Here is a 25,716-nt window from a genome sequence, read left to right as displayed (position 1 = left end):
TGTCCTCGATCTTGGTGGTAGTTAGGAAGAACACTTGTCATTGGTGGAGTTTGCTTATAATAATAGCTATCACTCAAGTATCGGGATGACACCTTTTGAGGCTTTGTATGGGAGGCCATGTTGATCACTTGCTTGTTGGATGGAGGTAGGTGATATGCCGTTGTTAGGGCCAAAGTTGGTGAGAGAGACCACATAGAAGGTGAACATTATTCAAGAATGTATTAAGACTGCAAAGAGTCGTCAGAAGAGTTACGCTGATAGAAAATGCAAGGGGGTTGAGTTGAATGTTGGAGATTTTTTGTTTTTGAATGTCTCGCCGATAAAGGGTATCACACAGTTCGGAAAGAAGGAAAAATTGGCACCTAGATTTGTATGACCATACGAGATCACTGAGAGAATTAGTAATGTGGCTTACAAATTAGTCATATCACCTGCTTTAGCTATGATTCATAACATGTTCCATGTATCTTTATTGCAGAAGTGTGTGTAAGACCCTTCCCAAGTAGTATCACCAAAAGAGTTGGAGATTAGTGACGATTTAACATATGTGGTGCAACCGGTTACTATTCTAGACAGGGATGTAAAGCAATTTTGGCGCAAAAAAGTGAAGTTGGTGAAAGTACAACAGAGCGAGGATGAAAACGATATCACTTGGGAATTAGAAGAGAAAGTTCAACGTATGCACCTAGAGCTTTTTGCTTAGTACTCTCTCCTATTGAATCTCAGGACAAGATTCTTTTGAGGTATGTATATTATAGCGACCTTAATTTTTCTTAAGTCATTATTTATTATTATTATTACTTTATTAATTGTGCGGATACATGATAATTTAATGTGATATTTAAATATATATAATTAATCTAAATATTTATATAGATAAAGGTGTTATATATATATTGATCTTATACAGCATATTATATATGTTGTATTTATATAATAAAATATAATATAATAGTAAATTAGGTTAAAGGTGTTGTCATTAGGAAGAGAAGAAAAAAAGAAGAAGAAAGAGGGCTCTGTGCATGGGGGAAGTTCTGAGAAATAGAGATCTGGGGAGAGATAGGAGAGATAGAGAGAAAAATAAAAGGGTTAGGGTTTTATTTTGATGGCTTTATTAATTCTCAAAATATTTCTTTGATCTTCAAAAATAATAATAATAATAATTATGAGTGCAAAACTCACATTCCTTAATTTATGTTTATTTTTTTATTTTTATTTGTTTATTTATATTTATTTGATATTGGTTTGATATTGTACATGCATGTAGATGATGAATTGATTTCAATTATTTTAGTTAGTTGTGTATACAAGGTTTAAGGTTTAAAGTTTTTATATATATTTATTTTCACATTCATGGATACATGAAATTAAAATAAATTAGGAACCCATAGATAAATTCCATATACTCCACCACAACTCTATGAATTGTTGTTTTATTTGAGTGTTGGTGAGAAAAAGTGTAAAAAAAAAATAATAATAATTTTTTTAAAAAAGTGAGGATTATTTGATTTATTTGAATGTCTTAGGCTCGACATTGTTATATTTGTTCTCATGAGTAGATGAGGGGTTGTATATATATATATTGTTGTCTCATTCTCAGGAGTAGACGAGTGTTTTGATTTACGCGCATACGTATATGTTAACTGTCTAGGAGTGTGGGTCAAACTTGGGACGATATTTTGCAAGTTTGGCTTCAGAGTGATGCTAGGTATACAGGAGGCACATGTGATGTATGTAGAGGCCGGAAGTAAAGGACTGAAGTGGTGGAGTTAAGGTACAAACAATTAAATATGAGTTTATTGGTATAGTTTGAATTGTATTGATTTGTACATCTCGAAAAATAGTAAACGACCTCGATAAATTCTGAAATTTGGGCAAAGGCATATATACGTAATTTTAGACAACTTTTGGATTTTAACTTTTTACTAAAAAGACCAACTTGTAATCAGATGATCTTGGTTACAATAGTTTTTATTCATTTTAGTAATGCAGATTTTAGATGCTGTTTTAACTTACAAAACGAGCTCATTTTCATTAATTTCTCGCAAACTGAAGAAAAACTTTATTCTGAACACTTTTCGTATTTTCAATTTTTCCTAAACAAATCATCTGAGGGTGGTTTCTTTTCGTTTTCAGTTTCAAGTTTTTTGATCAATTTCCGTCTAGGTTTTTCTATCAAGTTTTTCTCTCAACATGTTCAGTTTCTACTAAATCCTTCTATGTGACCCTTTAGGAATTGGATTTTGTACAACTTTTATTCTTTGACTTTTGGTCAATTCGAATGATTTAAGTATGAAGCAGTGTAATTTTATACTTGTTCAGTAGTTTACTTATGATTAAATTTACTAAGTTTATTTTTTTACAGAATGGTAGGTCTTACTAACTTTTTATGCATGCCTGATCCACCATATTTTTTTTTATACTCAATTTATATTTAACCGTGTACGGGCAAAAAACTAAATGCCACTGTATATCGGGAAACTACCCCTTCGTCTTCGTGCTAGTGGAACTACTTGTCTTGTCCCATAACAAGAATTAAATGTACTTTTATTTGTGTCTGGTGGACACGTGAGTGTCAAATCTTGTATTTATACCAGTATACTTGTATACTAATCCGTTCTGTCTTTTGGCATCTCGGGTGCATTCTGTTTGAGCGTAACCGAGCTTCCTTTGCAAGATTAGTTGGGACTTTGATTGTGACGAGAAATAACTATGATTGTAGGACATGTCTCTCGGATTGGTTTTGTTTTCTTGAGTTTATGGTTGATATTAGTTTATTTATTTGTTTATTTTTTTATGACTTTAGTATTTTGATAATTTGGCATTGTGGGGGTTTATTTATTTTTTTAACTTTACATTATTTAAGTTGTTTTGACTATTTGTTGCTACTTTAATGTTGGAGGTATTGGATAGTTATAAATTTACGATGGATAGTTTGGTTGGCGTTTTGTTAAATTATTATTTTTTTTATCCTTTTTAATTTTTTTTTTTAAGTATTGAAATTTTACTTAAACCAAATTAAGACGAAAACATTTAGATTTTGTTTTATCCTTAAGATTTAGATGATAGAATATTGATTGGGATTTAGTCCTAATATATTATTTAAGAATCTTGATTGGTAGCTCGAAAAAGTCCTCCCCCGAATCCCCCAAATTTGAAAAGAAAAAGAATAAAGAAGAAGGAAAGGAGGGGCCAACATCAACTAGAGGGGGGCTTAGGCAGAGGAGGGGGCGGAGGCGGAGGCGGAGGCGGAGGCGGGGGCGGGGGGCGGAGGTGGAGGCAGGGGGTAGAGGCGACGGTGGGGCTGGGCTGCGATGATGAAAACCGGGCTGGGCTGCGACGGAGCTGGGCTGCGACGACGACCGGGCTGGGCGACGATCGGTGAACCTCTCTTCTCTTTCTCTCTTCCTCTCTTCTCTTTCTCTCTTTCTCTCCCTCTTCCTCTCTGCGTTTCAGACTCCAAAATGGAAGAAAAAAAATTAAAAAAAAAAAGGAAAATGCCCAAAACGACGTCGTTTTGGGCATTCGGGGGATTCGGGGAGAAAAGTTTCGAGCTACAAAACATTATTCATTATTTAATTGTCCAAATTTTGGGACGTAACAAAACTCCTTAATGTATTTTTCTCAAACGTAATACTCCAATCAATGTAATCCCAAACGTAACACTGCAAAGTAACACACACTAATGTAACACACATAAAAGCACTACAAACTCCTTAGTGTGTCTTTTCAAAACGTAATATTTAAAATTTGAAATTATAAATTTGCCTAAAACTTACTAAGAAATTTTTGTACTCATTTTAGAATGGTTTGAAGAATCTCACATCCTGTTTGAGAGTGTTAAGTTTGAAAAGAAATATACTAAGGATTTTTTTTTAAAAGTATTATATTAGAGTGTTATATTTGGAAAAAATACATTAAATTTTTTTTTGTACATTATATTAGATTGTTACACTAAGGAGTTTTTTTTAAGTGTTATATTGGAATGTTATGTTTGAGAAAAATACACTAAGAATTTTTTTTGAATGTTATATTGGAGTGTTATAGTTTAAAATTATACATTTGTACAAAACTTACTAAGAAGCTTTTGTTCTTCTTTTGAAATGTTTGAAGAATCCCACATCCTTTTGAAATGTTTGAAAATTTTAATATTTCAAGTTGTTTTTGTATTCATTTTAAATGTTTTTCAAGTAAAAAAGATTCTCATACAAAAATTCATCTCGAATTTGATTTTCATAGATTATATACCTTACATTTCTAGAAAAAAAGAAGGTAACATAATAAAAATAAAGGTATAATTGTAAATCAAATTTTCAAATAATATATTAAATTTATTTTTTCAAAATCAATAGACTAATTGATCTATAAAAAAATCATTAGAACTAAATAATTTATTATTTCTCAAAATGTGATTTATAGATAAATTTTTTATAAAAAAATAGATATAAAAATATAAAATTATGATGCAAGTAGAATTTTTCCTTCATTTATCTATAGTTAATTGAAATGAAGGTGTAATTTATAAATTTTATTGTATTTTTGGCGAACTGTAGAGGAAATTGGTGTAATTTATCCAAATTTTAGTGGGAGGAGGGAAGCCACAAACCGGTCAAACAAGGCGTCCATTATTCTTGCGAACGGGGCCCCTAAAGCCGCATGGAACATCAGCCGTGATCTTTGTGTCTTTTTTAACGGTGTAATAATTTCCAAAAGCGAAACCAAAAGCCAAACAAAGAAAATATTCATCAACCACTCAGTAAAAATCAAAAATCCAAAAATAAAAAATAAAAAACGCGGAAGCCCAAGCCCCACGCGCCACCCCACGCTCCGCCTGACCGAAGTCGAGATCCGGGTAGCGGTGAAGATCATGGATCAGCCCAGCGGCGACCATAAAGCGGAGGCGAAGAAGACGGAGGAGGGTAAAAGCTCGGGTCAGGTTGGGGACCCGAAACCTGATCCGAATGGAGAGGGCGGCGCAGGTGCAGTTGCTGGTCGAGAAAATGGGAAGGAGGAGGCCGGGAAAGTAGAGGCCAATACGCAGCAACAGCCGGATCATAATAATAATAATAATTATTATAATAATATTAATATTGATAATAATGATAATAAAAATGGTAATGAAAATGGGGATGATGATCATAGTAAAGCAACGTTGCACACTACTCGGTCGAAGAAATCTGTGCGTTGGAGTCAGGAATTGGTGATGGAGTCTCCTTCTCCTCCGTCGATGCCTTCCGGTGGTCCCACGGCGGCTCACGGCGGCGGATCGTATCCCTACCCTGCCTCTTCTCCTGAGCTCTCCTACTCAACCTCCTTCAAGAGTCAGTACTCTCTCTCTCTTTTTCTCTCTGTGTTTTTTGTATTTATAGCACCTGAATTCTCACTCAGAGATCTACAATTACCCTCGATGATCGCTTGAATTTCATCCTGGGCATTGGAGTTGAGGTTCAATTTTCCTATAAACTTTCATATTGAATTAAGGTTTTTTAGACCTTATATCCAATTTTCTTTGCATTAGAGATTTCACTGTGAAATAATTTTTTATTAGTTTCCACAAATATTGAATTGAGATTCAAACACCTCTTCTTCTCCTTTCTTTGTGGATCTCTCTGTTTCGTTTCTTGGTGGGCTGTTGAGGATCGTTAATGCAATAAGGTGTTGAGAAATTGTGGTTTTTTTTTTTTTTTTTCTTGATTTATTTAATTTGTGCTAGATTCGGTGAGTACGGTTCGAGATGTGTTAGGGAGATGGGGAAAGAAGGTTGGAGAAGCCACAAAGAAGGCTGAGGATCTGGCCGGAAACACTTGGCAACACTGTAAGTCTTTCCATTTTTTTCTGGTCCCTTTAATTTATTTTATTGTTTGTGAATCCGTTGTACTTGAAGATGGTTTCTATTGAATTTTGGTGCAAATATCAGAAACTAGATGGATTTTGTATGTCGGATGTCTAGTTACTTATATCATTTTGTATTGATTCCAATTGCTGGAGATGAAATTCATATATTTGGAAGTGTCCTGACTCCATTGTTGCTTATGCTGTTTTAGAGGTATCTTGCAGCAATACATTGCAGAATTGTCAATTAGAGGTTTGGGTATTACTCACTTGTCAAAATAAAGAGAACAGAATTGATACATCACTCTAATTTGGGAGCTCCAAAAGAGCACTAATGATGTGGAAAATAAAATAAATAAATAAATAAAAACCAAGGCCAAAACGTCACGTCACATGGATGCACACACTAATTAGAGCTATTAGAGCTCCCAATCTTTTTTCTAAAGAGAATAGGAAATAAAATGAAAACATAAAAGAAAGAGGTTTAGGATTACTCAGAGAAATTGTCACAATCCTGGTCATATTTAGGGGGTGTTTGGCAAAGAAAAATTTTAGTCTGGTTTAGGTTAAAATTCACAAAAAGACAAAAATAATTAATAAGACAAAATGTCACATCAAACTCATAATCATTTCACTTTTTCTCTCACAAACATCACATCCAACTATAAAAAAATCCAATCATCTTCCCAAACACAAATTTTAGCTTACTGAAATAGTCAAAAACTAAAATAGCCTACTAAAATAGCAACTTCCCAAACACCCACTTAGTGTGTATTAGAGCATTGGTATATGCTTCCTCATTGTTGCATGGTATGATTTCTAGTTGGAGTTTGCTGATTAATTATTTATGGGAATTTAAGTTTTTGCTTGCTGAATAGAGCAAAAAATAAATTTAATTTTAGTGATCCATGTGAACTGATTGTGGTTCAGGGATAAGTTCTAGTAAGATAATATGGGTGCTAATGTCCTAAAAGAAGCTGGCAAAAAAAAAAAGAGTTGAAAACACATCCAACATTCTTTCTAAGTGCTAATGGTATTAATTTAGTTAAAACTAGTAAGAGAATTAAATCAGCCTAGTTTTCAAACGAATTAGTCAACCCCCATGCTCTCTGAAATCAAGGCTTTGCTGAATTGAGTGTTTTCCATTTTAACTATAAGTAGGAATCAAGGACGAGGAGAACTACACATTTTAGTCAAAGGAAGCAGTAGTAGAGAGTCTATGCATAATTTGGATTTATATTTGGGATTTTGGGAAGGCACTTTGAAAATTGTTTATGATTAATTAGAAATATACTTCATATTTTCATCCGTAGACTGGTCTACAAATTGAGGTTGTTATCCATAGTTTGGGTGATCTACAAGAATGCACTGTGGTCTGTTACATGGACTTGGGTGCAAGTATGTGTCAAAGTGTCAAATTTGTCTAATTTTCATGGTCAAGGTCACCACGACACAGCTAGGATTCATGTTAAATACCTCTTTTATTTTTGTAGCGCAAAATGGTGTTTACACACAAACATAGAGCATTTTATGTACAAAATGAGAATATTATGCATAGTTATATACTTAACTTGACTGCTTCAGTTTTATTTTAGTTGGACAAGGGTAAAGGTATGAGAGACATGTTCAACTCCCTTATCCAAATTAGATACTTGGATCCTCTATTTTTTATGATAGTTGAAGAAGAAGTTTTTATTTGATAGTGAAGTCAATTTTCTAGCCTCACATGGATGGGGCTTTTTTTTCCTCAAAACCATTTAATTTGAAGTACATTCTTAAACAGTATTATCTTTTGTTGGAATGTTATACAATATACTATATTTTTTAAGGTTCAAGACTTGTCCACGTACCCATACCCAAGTTTTGGATACATATCCTTATATACTAAGATTTTCGTTTAGAGAGATTTGATGTTTGGACATACACCCACACCCCATATTTGTCCGGAGTCCATATAACATAGCTGCTAGCTATAAATTTGTGTCAGGTCATCTAAGATTTAGTTATGCTTTACATATACTTGCCAGGATCCAGACAAATAACATAGCTGCTAGTTATTTGTCCGATACGCATAATTTTTTTTCTAGAATCGCATTTATTAGGGTTTAAAAATTAACAAAAATTGATCAAAATCTATTTTAAACCCTAATAAATGTGATTCTAGAAAAAAAAATTATGCGTATCGGTAGGTTTTCTTCAAATTGTGCGAAAAATAAAAAAAATTACGGTTTTGGTTACCGCCACCGTTATGCTATGGCCTTTATACCCCGCAACCGCAACCGCAACCGTGCCACCGCAACTGTCACAGCGACCGCAACCACTTTTCGAAACCTTGGTTGAGACCTTGTTAATTCCTCCATGATGTATGATACATTTACAGAACTTAACCATTTGGAAGGAATGTGTCAATGTGCTGTTGTTTCCTGCTGTGATGGAGACTAAACTGGGTGTACTTTGCTAGAATTCTTATGTTTCTTCTCTGGCTGTGTTTTGATTATTCTGTTATGCATTTTTCTTTTTAGTCTGATGATTACATTGGGATCTCATGATGATTCTTCAATTTGTTTTGGTGGATGTTTTCTGTTACTATTTGCTCCTAAGGAGTTATTTCTGATAAGTTATCTCTTCCTTTTTTTGTGTGTTAAATTTAGTAAAAACAGCCCCTAGTTTTGCTGATGCTGCCTTAGGAAGAATTGCACAAGGAACAAAGGTTCTAGCCGAAGGTGGTTATGAGAAGATTTTTAGACAAACATTTGAGACAGTTCCTGAGGAGCAACTTCAAAATTCATATGCATGCTACCTTTCCACGTCAGCTGGACCAGTAATGGGAGTTTTATATGTATCAACAGCAAAGCTTGCATTTTGCAGTGACAATCCTTTGTCTTATAAAGCTGATGGCAGGACCGAATGGAGCTACTATAAGGTATGTCTGGATGAGCCTCACTAGCATTCAGAACAACTTACCTAATGCTGAAAGTTGCACATAGAAAATGAAATGGTGGTAGTGGGGAGAGTCTATATATAATTTCAATGGATAAGATTGATGTTTAATTGTGATATAATATATTTGCTGTAAACTACCAGTACCTTGTTCTTTACATGCAACTTGATTTGGATAGCCATATAAAATACCCTATCGCATATTTGAGACTTCAAATCAGGATTCATGTAAGAAAATAGAAAGGAATTGTTCATCTATAGCGTAATTGATGTGGAGCTTGTGTTTACACCACATAATTAACTTCTTACATCCTACGTTTCTTTATTATTATTATTAGAAAAAATTGCCAGTAAATCCAAGTTGAGGGGTGCGTTAGGCATTAGGGCCAAGGATTAATCTTATTTGGTGAGACTAACACGCATTGAAAAGTCTCCATTGTCAGAAAAGTCGTCAGAAAGCCGACGCCGGTGGTCAGCGGTGGCTGCGAGGTGGACCGATAGAGGATATTGAACAGATAGTTTCATAGATAAGTGACACATGTACAGATAGTAAGATATTTGAACAGATAGTTGGACTTTTGAACAAATAGTTGCGTATATAGGTGACACATGTACAAATAGTGGCGCATTTAAATAGACAAATGACATTTAAATAAATAGACAGATAAGTAAGCTTTGAACATATAGGTGTCTTTTTGGACAAATAATGTCATTTTGGCCCAAAAAGATTTAAGCTTTGGCCAATAGGTCCCAAGAGTTTCAGAAATGGACCTTTGGCCTATTAAACTCTTAGCCCTAAATATACGCCACACCATTCCCCACTCGCCACTATCTCTCTTCCTCTCGAACCACCACAACCCCTCCCTACCCCACGAACCACCACAGCTACTCCCCTTAGCTCTGCAAATGACCCAATCCCTCTTCTTTGACCCTACCCTTACATGCGGTGATGGTCGCTAAGGTAGGGAAGGTTGTGTGGTGGTGGTCACTAGGGTGGAGATGATTGCTGTCACTGGGTTTGGGAAGGGCTGCAGGGGGTGGGGGGCTATGGGTTGGTAGTCTCTAGGGTGGGAAAGGTTGTTGTGGGGGGTGGGGGAGGGCTAGGAAGTGGTGGTTGCTATGGTCGGAAGCAATGGCTATGATGATCGAAGGTGATGGTTGAGGTGGGTGTGTTAGCAAAAGTGTGGGGTTGTAAAGTGATGAAAAGCTTATTGGTGAGTCTATGTTTGGAATTATGAGGAGTGTAACGTGATAAGATGAAGAAGTGTAAATTTTTCATGGGGTTTGAGTTTTATATAGGAGAGTATAAATTTATGGTTTCTTTACTATGATATTGTTAACAAAGTGTCGGGAGAAAAAATGTTGTATTATTAAAGTTATTGAAAATATTACAAGAATAGTAAATATTGAAATCCTAATAAAGCAATAATGACTAAAGTACCCTCAAGCTAAGAATAAGCGAGAGTTTGTTAGGAAGAAAGCTGAAGCGTAGCATGATACCCGACTTCATGAAGAAAAGAAACCAGCCAACTGCATAGTTGGGAAGGAAAAAGGCAAAAACAAAGTCCCATGCTCAAGGTGTTGACACACAAAATGGCAATTATCTCAATATGTATGGTGCGCTCATGGAAGATGGAGTAGTGAGCAAATTGAATGGCGCTCTCATTATCACAATGTATAGGAGTAGAAACAAAAGAGGAAACTCTAAGATCAACAAGTAGCTAGTGGAACCAAACAATTACTGCCACAATATTAGCTATAACATGATATTCAGCCTCGGTGAACAACTATAGTCTGCTTTTTACTTTCTCAAAAATAAGAGAGCTAAACACAAAAACTAGTATTAGATTTACAATTTGTGGCATCTCTTGCCCAGTTAGCATCAAAGAAGGCAAGAAGTTCCAAAGACAAAGTGGAAGAAAACAACAAACTTAGATGTAAGGAGCCCGAAGATGGCACAAAAACACACAATAGCATCTCAATACAAACTGGCTCACAACATGTACCATATAGGCAATATTGTGTAGGGTAACAAGAACCATATATAAAGTAGGATCCAACAAAGGAACACCATTAGTAGATGAGTAATGCACATGGAGCTCAAGAGGAGTGTCGAATGTCCAAGTATCTGTCAACATAGCCCATTAAATAATGTCAAGCACGCATTTGGACCTAGAGAGAAGATACCTTCATTTCAAATTGATGTTGCAGTTATTGAAATATCTTCAGAATCATTCCTACTAGTCATCATCATGTCATTTATATATACCAAAAGAATAATTTGTCTAACAAAAGTAGAGCAAATGAATAGACCAGAACTATGTTAGAATATTCATTTATATATTTGTAATTATCTGTTTCCTGATTTCATGCCTTAGGGCTCTCCTTGTAAGTTAGGTTAATTAATATAAAAGTGAATGAATTGATATTCATTCACTAAGGTTTTGATTTTACCTCAACAAACATGGTATCAGAGCCCAAACCCTAAACCCAGCTTCTTCTGCCACCTTCCATTACCACTCTGAAAAAACCCATCTCCAGCCAATCCACCATCACCATTTTTCGGCCTCTCATTTAGCTATCTGGGGCTTGCGCACGCTGCAGTAGGCCTTCCAGGCTCAGCCGACAGCCGTCGGAGGCCATAGAGGCCAGGACGACACCATTTGGAGGTAACCCAGGACCAGACGACTTCTGCTAGGGCTTGTGCACACAGCAGCAGGCCTTCCAGGCTCAGCCGACAGCCGTCGGAGGCTATCCAAGCTAGGACGAAGCTAGTCGGAGGTCACCCAGGACCAGACGCCTTCCGTCGGACTTCACCCAGGACCAGGCGTTCCTCTGTGGCTTGTCGCATGTCTCTGTGAGGTTTGCTACTGAGATACTGATCGTGATACCTTATTAAAAAAAAATAATAATAATAATAATTTTTGTTTTGATTGATGTTCTAATTTCAGTATTATTTTTTAATTTATTTTTGGGTCAATAGATGGCCCAAATAATTTGATTTTCATCCTCCCATAGTGGTCTGTGATTGTCATTATTTGGTTGTTCTCTTCCTTCCATATTTGTGATTCTGCTGGTTGTGGTTTAAATAAGTAGCATACTCAGATGGCCGAAATTACTAGTGAATCCACCACTCGTATCCCGCCACCTCAAGTGGAGAGCCTCATTATGCCTACTTAATCCGAAAACTACAATCCTAGCCTCAAAATTACCACATCGCTGTTTAATGGTCAGAATTATCTAGTCTGGTCGCAGAGTCTAACTCTTTTTTTTGAAGAGCAGGGGGAAGATGTGTTATGTTGATGGAAGGGTTCAACCACCAGGGACCAATGATACTGGTTATGACCAATGGGAGATTACTAACTCCTTGATTATGGGGTGGCTTATTCATTCTATGGTTCCGGATATTGGTGAAAGCTACTTGTCCATGGAAACTGCCCGGGATGTTTGGGAAGCTGTGGCTACCACCTATTCTCGCAAGGGCAATTTTTCGCAGACCTTTGAGTTGCGTCGTTCCATCTAGCGCTCCGTACAGGGGGAGCAGACTGTTCTTCAGTACTTCACATTTCTTAACAATGGCTGGAAACGTCTTGATCACTTGCAGGACTATAAACCAGTTTGCACTACTGATTCTGTTGGCTACATGAAGTTTATTGCACAGGAGAGGGTCTTCAAGTTTCTGGAAGGTCTTAATCTGGAATTTGATCCAGTTGGGAGTTGTGTCCTTGGCATGGATACTCTTCCTTCTCTTCAGGAAGCCTTTGCTTACGTTCAGAATGAGGAGAGTCGTTGTTCTGCTATGATGCCAACTGCTTCTCCAGAACGCTCTGCCTTACTTCCTATTCCTCCTCGGGATGGGACCACTCTGCCCCGTGCTTCTCCTAATCCTTCTGCAAAGGACCCTTTGTTTTGTGATTACTGCCACAAGCCATGACATACTCGTGAGACCTGTTGGAAGCTTCATGGGGCTCTATTCGGCGGTCGAGGTGATCGGTCTGGTTCTCGCGGAGGCAGGTCTAGCCAGTCTAGAGGACGTGGCTTTAATCCATGAGCCCATCAGTCCAGTGCAGTTGGCATACTTGATTCCACTCTAGCCCCAGTTGGCTTGTCCTCTGATGGGGTATCTGGCCTGTCTTCTTCTGAGTTTGAGGATGTTTTGCGTCACTTGTTGGACCGCCGATCTTCTACCACTCCTCCGGATGCATCCTCTTCTTCATTTGCCCGATCAGATAACTTAGCCTCTCTTTCCAGTGCTTTCCTATCCCATAAGTCTGTCCCATGGATTATTGATTCTGGTGCCTCAGATCATATGTCTGGATCTTCTGATCTTTTCTCCGACTATAAGCCCTCTTCAGGACACGACAAAGTTCGCATTGCAGAGGGTACTATTTCTTCTGTCTCTGGGAAAGGTTTAATTCGTGCCACTCCTACCCTTCCTCTCTCTTCAGTTTTACATGTTCCGAATTTCTCTGTTAATCTTTTATCCTTGAGTCGTATTACGCAGGATTTGAATTATAGTGTGACTTTTTTCCCTGATCATTGTCTTTTTCAGGACCTTATCACGGGAAGGACGATTGACAGTGGTAAAGCAGACCATGGTCTCTATATCTTGGATTAGGCTGACAAGGTTGCACATCATTCTATCCAGTCTCCAACCACCAAGGATGATTTATGGCTGTGGCATCGACGTCTTGGTCATCCCTTTTTTTATCTGCTTCAACATTTATTTCCTTCTGTTTTTACCAAAAATAATGTTTCTAACTTTTAATGCGAGTCTTGTCAACTTGGCAAACAAACACGAGCTTCTTTTGCTCCTCATATTAATAAAAGCGTAGTTCCTTTTTCTTTAATACATTTTGATGTTTGGGGTCCATCTCGTGTTGTGTCATTGAAAGGCCATAGATGGTTTGTCACGTTTATCGATGATTTTTCCTGTGCTACTTGGGTGTATCTCATGAAAGAAATGAGTGAGGTTTTCTCTGTGTTTCAAAATTTTTATAAAATGCTTTGTACTCAATTTAGGCCTGTTGTCAAAATCTTACATTCTGATAATGGGGGTGAATACATTGATTCGAGGTTAGAGAGATATTTTTCCACTCATGGCATTATCCATCAGACTTCTTGCACTAATACCCCGCAACAAAATGGGGTGGCGGAGTGCAAGAATCGTCATCTTCTTGACATGGCTCGGTACATGTGTTTTCCTATGGGTGTGTCTCGGGGTGAGGCCGTTCTCACCGCTGCCTATCTCATTAATCGTCTTCCTACTCTAGTATTGCATAAAAAGGCTCCTCTACAGGTTCTCTTAGGGTCCGCGTCTCTGTTTTCCATTTCTCCAAAAATCTTTGGGTGTGTCTATTTTGTTCACAATCATTTCCCTACTCGTGATAAGTTGGACCCTCGCTCTCTCAAGTGTGTTTTCCTCGGCTACTCCCCTACTCAAAAGGGATATAAGTGTTATCATCCTCCTTCTCGTAAGTGGTTTGTGTCCATGGATGTCACATTCTTTGAGTCGCAGTCTTACTTCTTGTTTTCTCCGGTGCCCCAGTCATCCCTTCAGGGGGAGCCTTGGTGTGAAGAGATTCCTGTTGTCCCTGTTACTCCTATGGTGGAATCATTTGTTCCTCCACCACCTATTGCTGAGACTATAGACTTTAATGCCACCAAGGACAGGGAAGGGCAAGTTTATATCAGAGACAAAGACAGACAGAAAGTTACTTGGATACAAGAGACCACTTCTGCTCACCCACTGCCATCTCCTACTTCTGATAAGAGTCCATGTAACTTTGACCCTGTTGTTTCTCTTGAATCTACTGATATTGCTATTCCTGATACTACTGATCTTGATATTCCTATTGCCAAGAGAAAGGGTGTGAGATCTTGCACTCAACATCCTATCTCTAATTTTGTATCATACTCTCATTTGTTGTCCTCATATAGAGCCTTTGTGTCCAATATTTCTTCTGTGAGTATACCTAATCATTTTCAGGATGCTCTCACTACCTCTGAGTGGAAACTTGCTATGATTGAGGAAATGAAAGCACTTCGTAAGAATGGCACTTGGGAATTGACTGAGTTACCTAGGGGCAAGCGAACTTTGGGATGTAAATGCGTGTATACAGTAAACCACAAGGCAGATGGTTCAGTTGAGCATCATAAGGCTCGACTTGTAGCAAAGGGTTTTACTCAGACATATGGGGTGGACTATCAAGAGACATTTGCTCCAGTTACGAAGATGAATTCTGTCAGGGTACTCCTTTCTCTTGCAGCTAATTTGGATTGGTCACTTCACCAGTTTGATGTGAAGAATGCTTTTCTCTATGGTGACCTAGAAGAAGAGGTGTATATGGACATTCCCCCTGGTTTTGAAGATCTTCAGACAAAGGGGAAGGTATGTCGACTTCGAAAGTCACTATATGGTCTCAAACAGTCTCCAATGGCTTGGTTTGAGAGATTTACTCAAGCGATGGTGACGTATGGTTTCAAACAAAGTCAGGTTGATCATACTCTGTTTGTTAAACATTCCTCCCACGGTAAGACGATGGCTCTCATTGTGTATGTGGATGACATAGTGCTTACAGGGGATGATGTTGAGGAAATTCCTCTGCTAAAGAAGTATTTGGCAAGTGAGTTTGAGATCAAAGACTTGTGAAATCTAAAGCATTTTTTGGGTATTGAAGTTGTCAGATCCAAGGAGGGGATTTTCATCTGTCAGAGAAAATGTCCTTGACCTGTTGAAAGAAACATGGATGCTTAGAAGCAAAGCCTGTGACACTCCTCTAGAGCCTAACCAGAAACTGAGTGATGATATTGGAGGAGTAGCTGTTGATAGGGGGAGTTATCAGTGGTTAGTGGGTAAGCTCATTTACTTATCCCATTCTCGTCCTGATATCGCTATTGCAGTTAGTATAGTTAGCCAGTTCATGCATGCTCCTCATGCAATACACTTGGAGGCAGTTATGAGGATTCTGAGATACTTAAAATCTTCTCCTGGAAAGGGCCTTTATTTTTCCAAACACGATCATCTTAGTGTGGAAGCCTATACGGATGCAGATTGGGCAGGATCAGTACCTGATAGGAGGTCCACTTCGGGGTATTGTACCTTTGTTGGAGGGAATCTGGTTACTTGGAGAAGTAAGAAACAGAATGTGGTTGCCCGATCTAGTGCGGAGGCAGAGTTTAGAGCCATGGCACAAGGTGTGTGTGAGCTCTTGTGGATCAAGTTGTTGTTGAGTGATCTGGGGATAGATCAAACGGATTCCATGCGACTATTTTGTGATAATAAAGCTGCCATCAACATAGCTCACAATCCAGTTCAACATGACAGGACAAAGCATGTTGAGATTGATCGTCACTTCATCAAGGAGAAACTCACTAGCGGCACAATATGCACTCCATATTTGCAGTCTGGTGAACAATTTGCTGATATCCTTACAAAGGGGGTTGGGAATATCCCGTTTCATGATATTCTTCACAAGCTGGGGATGAGAGATATCTTCGCACCAGCTTGAGGGGGAGTGTTAGAATATTCATTTATATATATGTAATTATCTTATATATTTGTAATTATCTGTTTCTTGATTTCATGCCTTAGGGCTCTCCTTGTAAGTTAGGTTAATTAATATAAAAGTGAATGAATTGATATTCATTCACTAAGGTTTTGATTTTACCTCAACAAACAAACTATGGTCATTGGAGCAGAACCCCAAGTCACTTGTTTTCATGCAAAAATAAGTGTGAATAATGGGAGGAGTTGCACCAAAACGAATACTAGAGGAAGTAGAGTGAGACAGGGAAGGAATATCTAAAGATGACAAGTCACAAACATACGAATCACAAGATGAATCATCAAAAAAAGAGGGTCAAGATAAATGAGATCAGATTTAGAAGTTGAACGGATAAAAAAGAAAGGGATATAATCGAAAAAAATATATGGCTGGAGATGGAGACATTTGAAGACCTGATCCTTAAAACATGTAGTCCTTTTGAACCTCAACATAACTAATAAACTCACATATAGCAGAACGAGCAGACAACTTGGTACGTTCTACTCTAGTGGTAAGAACAAAGCAAGTATAATCAAATGGCAACAACGAGAAATAATAAGAGATTTGCCACATAATCGTTCAAAAGGAGAAATACCGTAAGCCAACTTAGACGGTATTTGGTTAGTAAGTAGAGCAATAGTAAGAATGCCTAAGAGTGAACATTTTCGTTATTTAGGGTCAATTATCACAACAGTAGGGGAGATTGATGCGGATGTGGCCTATAGGATTAAGGCGGGATGGTGTAAGTGGAGACCAACAGAGGCAGTAGTGAAGAGATGCAATGCTGTAACGGTAGATGAGAGTGTTAGGGGACGGGGTAGGCTTAGATTAACGTTGGCTAGCGTTGTAAATAAAGATATAGATCTACTTAATTTGACTAACGAAATGATCTTTGATAGGACCGCATGGAGAAAAAAGGTTCATGTAGCAGACCCCATTTGATGGGACTTAAGGCTTGGTTTGGTTTGGCTTGGTTTGGAATAGTAAGAATCACTTCACCCAATAAAGAATTAAGAATAGATGCAAAAATCAGCAAGTAGCATGTAATATGTATGATGTGTTTCTACTGGCGCTCAGCCACACCATTGAGTTTCTGCATAAGAAGACGGTTGAAAAGCACCATCAGATTTTAACAAATAGAGAAAATTAATGACTTCCCCCCCCCCCCCCCCCCCCCCACCAAAGTCGCAACGAAAGCATTTAATAATTGATAAATGTATCATGGCATGAAAATCAACAAATACATAAAAATTCATATTTTTTTTTCATTATATAAATAAAATAGTGTCGAGTATAGTCATCATCAAAAGAAACACAATACTAGGATCCTTCTTTAGAAGGAATGGGAGGAGGACTCCACACATCATCAGAATGCATAACATCAAAAGGTGAAGAAAAAATAGTGGAACTTTTATTAAAAGTCAAAGTCGTAAACTTGGTAAGTTTTCATCCATTATATGACATATTATGATTACTTAAGCTATCTAAAACACCTATAGAAACGAGAACTAAAAATATGACCAAGATGAGAATACCATAAATAAAACTCAGATGACTTGGGGCTCAAATGAAAAGAAGACAAATCAACAAAAGATTGAGACATAGTCGGAACATGTAGGTTCTCAAGTACATATAACCTTCTCATCTTATGGCCTGTCCCTATTAGCTTCTAGCAAAGAGGATCCTGCACAATACAACTAGAGGAAAAGAAGTAAACATGATGACCAACATCATAATGTTGACTAACTGAAATTAAATTCAAAGACAACTGTGGAATACAATAAACATAAAAAAGGGAGAATCATTCAAAATTGAGCCAATACTTGCCAAAGGTATAGAGACGCCATTGGTAGCCATAAGAGTAGCGGAGGAAGGCAGAGAACAAGTAGAATATAGTGGGTAGCGTCAAAATCAAATACTAAGTGGAACTAGATGTACTTGAAAGAGTTGATGAAGACAAGCTTGTAGGTGAAAAGATAGATAAGGCACCAAGGGCATGTTTGATTGGGCGGATTATAGTGTAGGATTGGGATTACTAATCCATGGGATTTGCATTCCGTTGTTTGGTTGCAATTATTATTATTCAAATTAGATTCAGATGAACATTTCATCTGACAAAATTAGCAAATTTTTTAGTTCTACAACTAATAATAGAGAAATTTAGCCAAAACCCCTCTATTGAACCCTTGTTTGGTGAAAATGACAGCTCAATTTATTTTGCTTCATAAACGCCCTAAGGAGGAGGTGTATAATTGAATAAGGACAAAGTGAAATATATATATATATATATATATATATTTGTGGACAATATTGTCAGAGTTCCATGTTATTGTTTACATTAATTTCGACGGTAATAATTTTTTTTTTTAGATCAAAAGTTATATATTATTTTAAAGTTATTTTGGTAATAGTGGTATGCGTTGGACTTTTCAAGGAAAACTTTTTGTGCTTGTCCTTAATACATTAAAGTTTTATTATGAGGGGTTTTTGATCAAATCTCCCCTAATAATACAAAACAAACGTGGACAAGAGGAAACTATTTATCTCACTAATCTAGCTGGATAACCAATCCTCGTTAATCCCATGGATTGTTAATCCAATCACTATTAATCCTGCTAATTAAATAGAGCCTAAGCGGATTGACAGAAATAATTTTCTGCATTGGATGTAACTGCTCATAAGAGTCAACGAGGGAACTAATCGGTACTAATCTTCCACAGATGATGCAGCAGTTGCAGCATGTCTATCCCAACCCTTCTTCTGAAACTACTCTTCTCCAGTGTACCTATCTCCACTCTACTTCCAAGACTGCTATGGCCCAGAGTTCTGATGAGCCAAAGTTTAGGATGATGAGCCTTCCACTGACCTTTTTGATGAAAAGAGTTTCACTCATCCATAGGTGTGTGATTGGGTTGGGCTGTTTGCCCTGTGTACTAGTCTAATGACTAGGAAGGCACTACCAAACCTGTTTGACTAGTTAAAGGAAGTAACGCTTTTCCTCGTGCAACCCTTAAATGGAGACTTACCCAAAAAAAACTTTAGATGAATTTCTTCTGCCAATGATTCATTCACGACTGAATCAACTGAAGGAAGTGAATTTTAGTGAACTATAGTGCTAGAAAGTCCCTCAGAGTCACTCTAAGAGTCATCAGAAACTACCAATCTCTGCTCCCCTGCAGGTGTATCACTTTTTCATTTATACTCAGTGGCTTAGGCTCCGTAAAAGCCAACTGATCCCACAAATCAGTCATAACAGAATACAAATCTTGTGTGGTCCTATCCCCTTGGGAAATAGCTTGATTCTCATGTTCTCAACTGATATCTCTTGGAAATATACTATTTAACATATAAACAAGACAGACAATCCCAAATTTGCTTCATTGTGCTGAACGTAGAAAAATGAACACCAATAAACTGATCTAAAGAATTATTTATCCAAGTGATAATCTTCACATTAGTGATTTGCCAAGTAGAAATTAAGTTTTTGAAATTGTCAACCTTTTTTCAGTTGGGTATTGGAGCATCACTGGAAACATAATAGCGTACCTTTTTACTGTGAATTTTTTTTTTTTTTTCATCACATATGCACAATAAGTGTAGTTGTCACCTACCAACTTCACACTAATTGCTTGAAGAGAATCTCATGTTCCACTAGCCTTGAGTGATACCTCAAACAAATAATGGTGCATAATGATGCACAAGACAGATATCTTAAACAAAGTGGGTCTAGTCTACCTCAAACAAGCAGAAATGATGCACATAAAAGAAACAAAAAAAAAAAAAAAATAGTGTTGCAACACAGTGAAAGGAAAGTGGATTGGGTCAATAATTCTTGGTCGGTTCAAACCCTTTCTTGGATATGATGTGATGGAAGAGAGAACAATAACCAGAGAGAACAGACTCAGAATAGAGCAATGGAAGAGAGAAAGTACTTTGACAAACTTATGAACAAAGATGTGATGTGCGGAAAATGCAATAACCAGAGAGAACAAATTCAGGGCAGAGCAATGAGGAGAGAGAGAGAGAGATTGGTCTAATACAACGATTGTGGGTGTGTAACGATTTTAAGTGGTTGTGGGTCTAAGTGGCGAATACTGAGAGATTTGAAGATGGAGAGAGAATGCGACGACTGATAAAGTTCGAAGATGACGATTGCTGTTTCTATGTTGTTTAACCAAACTAGAGTGTTTAACCAAAATAGAGAAAGAAGCCAATGAGATTTGATGAGGCCTGACAAAGTCAATTGTTCTGAAGACAACAAAGGCGATTCTGACGACTAGGGATTTTTCTTTGGTTAACAAAGTTTTGGGAGGGAAAAAAAAAAAAAAAATTATTGTAGTATCAAAATTAATGAAAATATTACAAAGAAGTCTAACAAATAATGAAACCTAATATATTAATAATGACTAAACTACCCTCAAACTAAATAAAGCTAAATAAAATACAATCTTGACAGATGTAATCTTGGGCTACGCTCATGATTCACCAGTTTACATGTTCCAGCACAATATTGAACCTCGCATCCATTTCAATTTTGTTCTGTTTTGACATGTGTATGTTATTTTGACCTAATTCCGACTTATATTGGGACTCTTGTTAATTGAAGACAAGTTAATTGGTGTTTTCTTGATAATAGAAATGTTCTTGATACCATTCTCTCAGTGTACCAAAGTTGTGCAAGTGTTTCTCCATTGTTATGCGTTGGGGAAAACATTTAGTATGGTTGTTGTAGAGTGAAACTCGAACTTGGTAGTAATTCGTGGCTGGGCTGTTGTGAGGGTGTGCTCCACGAATCAGAAAGTGACTATTCTGGTATTTGTTTCCTTTTTTTTTATTTCTTTCCTAGCATGTTGTGTGTTTTGTCTAATCCTGATCACACTTCATATGCTTAGTCTCAGCTACCATCCATAAATTTAACATATTTGCGAGCTTAATAAGAAAATCTTACCAGGGGAGGAGTTTGGTGGGTATTAGAAGCTTTGTCTTTACACAGGCTAAAGACTCCTAAATTTGGTGATTCCTCTTAAAAACTGTTTGTTCTAGTTATATGTAAAATACAAGATTGCCAATTTCAGCCTATGTGGAAGTGTCACAGGAAGGGAATGAAGGGTCACCCATTGTTCTATCCGAGTTTGTGATGCAGGGATAAGAAGCTTAAGGAAAAATAAGTTGAAGAAGTGACAAATGTTGAAAATTGGCCCATTTTAACATTCACCCACTTGAGAACTTACATAAAGACATTTTGAATCAATTCAAATCTTGTATTTTTTATTTGTTTATTTTTTTTTTATAGTTTATTTAAGCTACTATGTTGTTGATTCATTATCTCAATTGTGTGGCATGGCTACATGGATCATTTCCTCTAGTTAATACGTTGTTTTGCTCAACCCTCCAATTTCCACAATGAAGTTTCAGGGTTTTGATTATTTTCAAACATCATTTATATTGTCAGAAGTCTTATCCGAAGTTATGTTTAAGTTAACCAGTATCACTTCACACATGTTCTGTTTGGCCTTCCTATATTTATATTACCACTCTTTATGTGGATCAAATTATACCTTTTTATAAGTGCATTAACTGTTGTATAATTTATATGTCTATACCATCTTAGATGATTTTCATTAATTTTATGCTCAATTGATGCCACTTCTAATCTTTTCCTTTTACATTCATTTATTATTTTTTCTTTTCTTGTAAAACCACTCATCTATCTCAATATTCTTAATTCAATTACATTCATTTTTTAAATGTACTTGTTCTTTATTGCCTTTTCATTGATAACCTGATGCACATAATCTGGCTTCCCATACTTTAGCCAACACTATGATCAGTATGACTAGTGGAACCACAATGATCACACTTCCTATTATCACATGCACCTGAACCACCACCTTGAGAACTACCTCTACGAAAACCCACTACAACGAGAACCATCTCCACGAGAATGACTATGAGAGCCATGATTACCGTATCCACCACAAAAATCACCATGGGATACTAAAGCAGAAAAGGCTACTGAAGAGGTAGAGAAGCCACTCATAGTGGAGCTCTGTTCTAATGAGGAACACAATAAACAAGAACAGGCATTAGTAGCTGTGGGTAAAGTCTCACTAGCAAGAATTTGATCTTTTTAACCTCACAAGTCTGAATTTAACCTAGAAAGAAATATGCAATCATAAACTCCTCCCAATGTCATTTATGTTGGTCCAAATTATTAGTAAAGGTCCTATGCTGCAATAATTGATCTCATAATTTTTTTAGAGCATTATTGTGTACTAATTGGCGTTGTTTTACTACTATAATAGACAATGGTCGTCCAGACTGTAGTGGTAAAAATCTTCTCATACAACTTATACAATTGAGAAACGTTACTTTGATGTGAAAATGATTCAGCAAGAAAATCCCAAATATGCTTAGAAGGCTCCCAAAACTCAATGGTAGTCGCAATATAGGGTTCCAAACTATGCTAGAGCCATCCCATTACAATTGAATCCTTACTCAACCAATCGTCACAAGTAGAAGTTTTTATGGAGGAAGCTCTGTAATAAATTTTAGTTTCTTTTTCCTACGTTAAATACATGTGCCCCAGCCAAGTAATTCAAACCATTTGATTTCTTTGTGCTAATCAATTTAGGCAAATGAACATCTTTGAGTAAGGAGGGATTTACCTCAATCATAGCAAAACAATAAAGGTAGAACAAAAACAAAGGAAAAACTATGTAGCTTGGACAAACGACTAAGAAGCATCAAACAACAGCAAGTAGAAGGAAATAAAAAACTTTCTTGAACTTAGACAAAGAGCCCTAATTGCCGACAGTGCAAAAAAAGGCGTAGGGACACTTCGAAATCAACAACCAGAATCAAACAACATCAACAAATAAACTATTGGACAAACAACTAAGCAGCATCAAACAACAGCAGATAGAAGGAAATACAAACTTTTGTGAACATTGACGAAGAGCCCTAATTGCCAACAGTGCAAAAAAAAAAAAGAAAAAAAAAAAGCATAGGGACACTTCAAAATCAACAACCAAAATAAAAAAAAAAAAAAAAATCAACAAATAATGGGAGACCTATATTCGGCACCACCCATGTAATAGAACCCAACAATTGCAAACACAAAAGAAGGCCCCAACAAGAAGATTGAAGGGGGGGAGTGACAAAATACTGAAAATGGAAACTCGCGTTGTTAGACTTCAAAAAAATTCCACAAATATTACTGTATTATTCGGAGGGCAAGACGAATCAGATGATGTATTTGCCTGATCATAGCGTCTGGTACTAACGCTATGTCACGCTGACATCATTGTATGAAGGAGGACATCAGCACATCAGTACCTAGCGGCAATTTTCAGATTCCAATGGTGTGTGCTAGGGTAGAGCAATGGAACTCTATTACTCCAGGGTTTGTACTCTATTTCACTCATATTTTGTTTGAAGTGTCAAACAACGAATCATGAGATCCTTTAAACTGATTTTCAGATCAGTTGTACTCTATTTCACTCGTATTCTGTTCGAAGTATCAAACAACAAATCATGAGATCCTTTAAACTGATTTTCAGATCAATTGTTCAAACACGGTGCATTTCTCCATAGATCTGATTTTTTTCTTTGATACTCAATTGATTTGAGTTTGGTTCTTTCATGCCTAATTTGATTTTTGTAGTTCCCTTTATTTTTTAGTTCTCTAAAGAGTACCAACCATGGTTTGTGCGCAGACCATCATTGGATTTTGGGTTTGTTTTTTGACATTGGGAGAGTTTTCTCTCTCTTTGGCAAATATAGAGCAGTATGCTTCAAAAGCATTTTGTTATGAAAAACATATTCAAGGTTAACCAAACACCGAAATTTTGAAAATAACTACAAAAAAAAATATTGTGCAAAATCATTTTACATAAAAAAATTATGTTTCGATGTAAAACAGTTTACATAGAAACAAATGGAGCCCTACTCTTTAAATTAAAATTTTTCGTATTGAAAGTAGTTATGTAAATGCTTATAACTAAGCATATCGATTCTCAAGACAATTTTCTACTGTTTGACCCCAACCACAATGAGTAATTGCCACCTTAAACCCAAGTGTAACCTGGCCCCCAATGCAGTGCAGGTTGAAGCATGTGATTGTGGGTTGCCAGGTCGGTCAATTGCTAATGAGAATTCCAATTCATTTCTTAATGATAGGTCCCAGTGACATTTTGGTTCATCATTCTATTAGTCATTATAGTAACGTGATTCCAAGTTAATGCTTTCGAATAAAGTTTTCTTTGCTATTCTTTCCACCACCATTATGAAATTTAACAGAAAATTTCCATTATTATCCCCATAAATTGATGTGTTTGCATAGATATTTTCATAGATGTTAGTATCTGTTCATTGTCTCTTCTTTATTAAATGAACTTAAATTTTTTGATATACTGCTGTATGTACTGACACTATATCTGCTTACTTCTTTAATTGAAATAGGTTGTCATCCCATTACATCAGCTTAAAGCAGTTAATCCTTCATCAAGCAGAGCTAATCATGCTGAAAAATACATCCAGGTTATATCCGTCGATAACCACGAATTTTGGTATATGGGCTTCCTAAACTACGACAGTGCAGTGACTTGCTTACAGGAACTTCTGCAAGCTGGCAATGCATCTGTGTGATATTGGTGTCTCTCTTTCAAGCCTCATCACATTAAGAATGTGCTTCTTGATAACAAAGGGCTCATATATGCTATACACCCATTTTGTACTTCTCTTGAAGCATCTGACTTTAAGATTAGAGGACAGTGGATATCTTCTATGAGGAATTTTTCCAGTATGATAGAGGTTGAACGACAGGTGGTTGATAGAGTTCATTGCTTGGACATTTTGTGATGACAGATCATCTTAGTTGCGTTCAGCACATGGTTGTAATTTTGCATACTACAAACTCATTTGGCTACTACTTTTTTCCCCACCTTTATAATCCCTTGAAATTTGCAAGTCTATCTATTCTTCCGTAGAAGTTGTTGAGGTTTGAGGTTTTGATATGGTTCTAATTGCATGTGACTTAACTACTTTACTTGTGTGTTATTGGGAACTGGGTATGATTTTGCGGCAGCTAAGAAATATTGTTTGACAAGGATTGTTGTCATTTTATCTTATGTTTCGGATGGCTATGCGCGGCTGTGCTAGAATGGCTCACAAATAAATGCTATGTATATGTACATTGATTGATGGAGCTACTGTCCTCATTTAATGCATGTTTATGTGATATATGAGGATTAGTATGGTTCAATTTGGTATTTGGAAATCTAAATCTGGGGTAGGTTTTTTCTGAATTGAGGTGTCATTAAGTCTTTTTCTTTGTTGTGAAGATCAAAAAATGCATGTTAGGAAGTACTTGTGAAGTAGGCCTCTTGTCCATACA

The 25,716-nt window shown here is 36.8% G+C and overlaps 1 protein-coding gene across 1 annotated transcript; it reads left to right on the top strand.

Annotated features, from left to right (window-relative positions):
- Positions 1 to 4,605: 4,605 nt before the first annotated feature.
- On the top strand, positions 4,606 to 25,428 carry LOC114283597 (GLABRA2 expression modulator). Its single transcript, XM_028226455.2, has 4 exons — positions 4,606 to 5,321; positions 5,714 to 5,815; positions 8,484 to 8,755; positions 24,783 to 25,428. Exons 1-4 carry the CDS (start codon positions 4,868 to 4,870, stop codon positions 24,966 to 24,968), a joined length of 1,014 nt encoding a protein of 337 aa, XP_028082256.1. The 5' UTR covers positions 4,606 to 4,867; the 3' UTR covers positions 24,969 to 25,428.
- The last annotated feature ends 288 nt before the right edge of the window (positions 25,429 to 25,716 follow it).

This window comes from Camellia sinensis, chromosome 1 (genome assembly GCF_055761805.1).
Source record: "Camellia sinensis isolate YWXY chromosome 1, ASM5576180v1, whole genome shotgun sequence".
NCBI classification, from domain to species: domain Eukaryota; kingdom Viridiplantae; phylum Streptophyta; class Magnoliopsida; order Ericales; family Theaceae; genus Camellia; species Camellia sinensis.
Note: the sequence above shows the minus strand (reverse complement) of the source record. Positions and strands in the feature narration are given on the sequence as shown.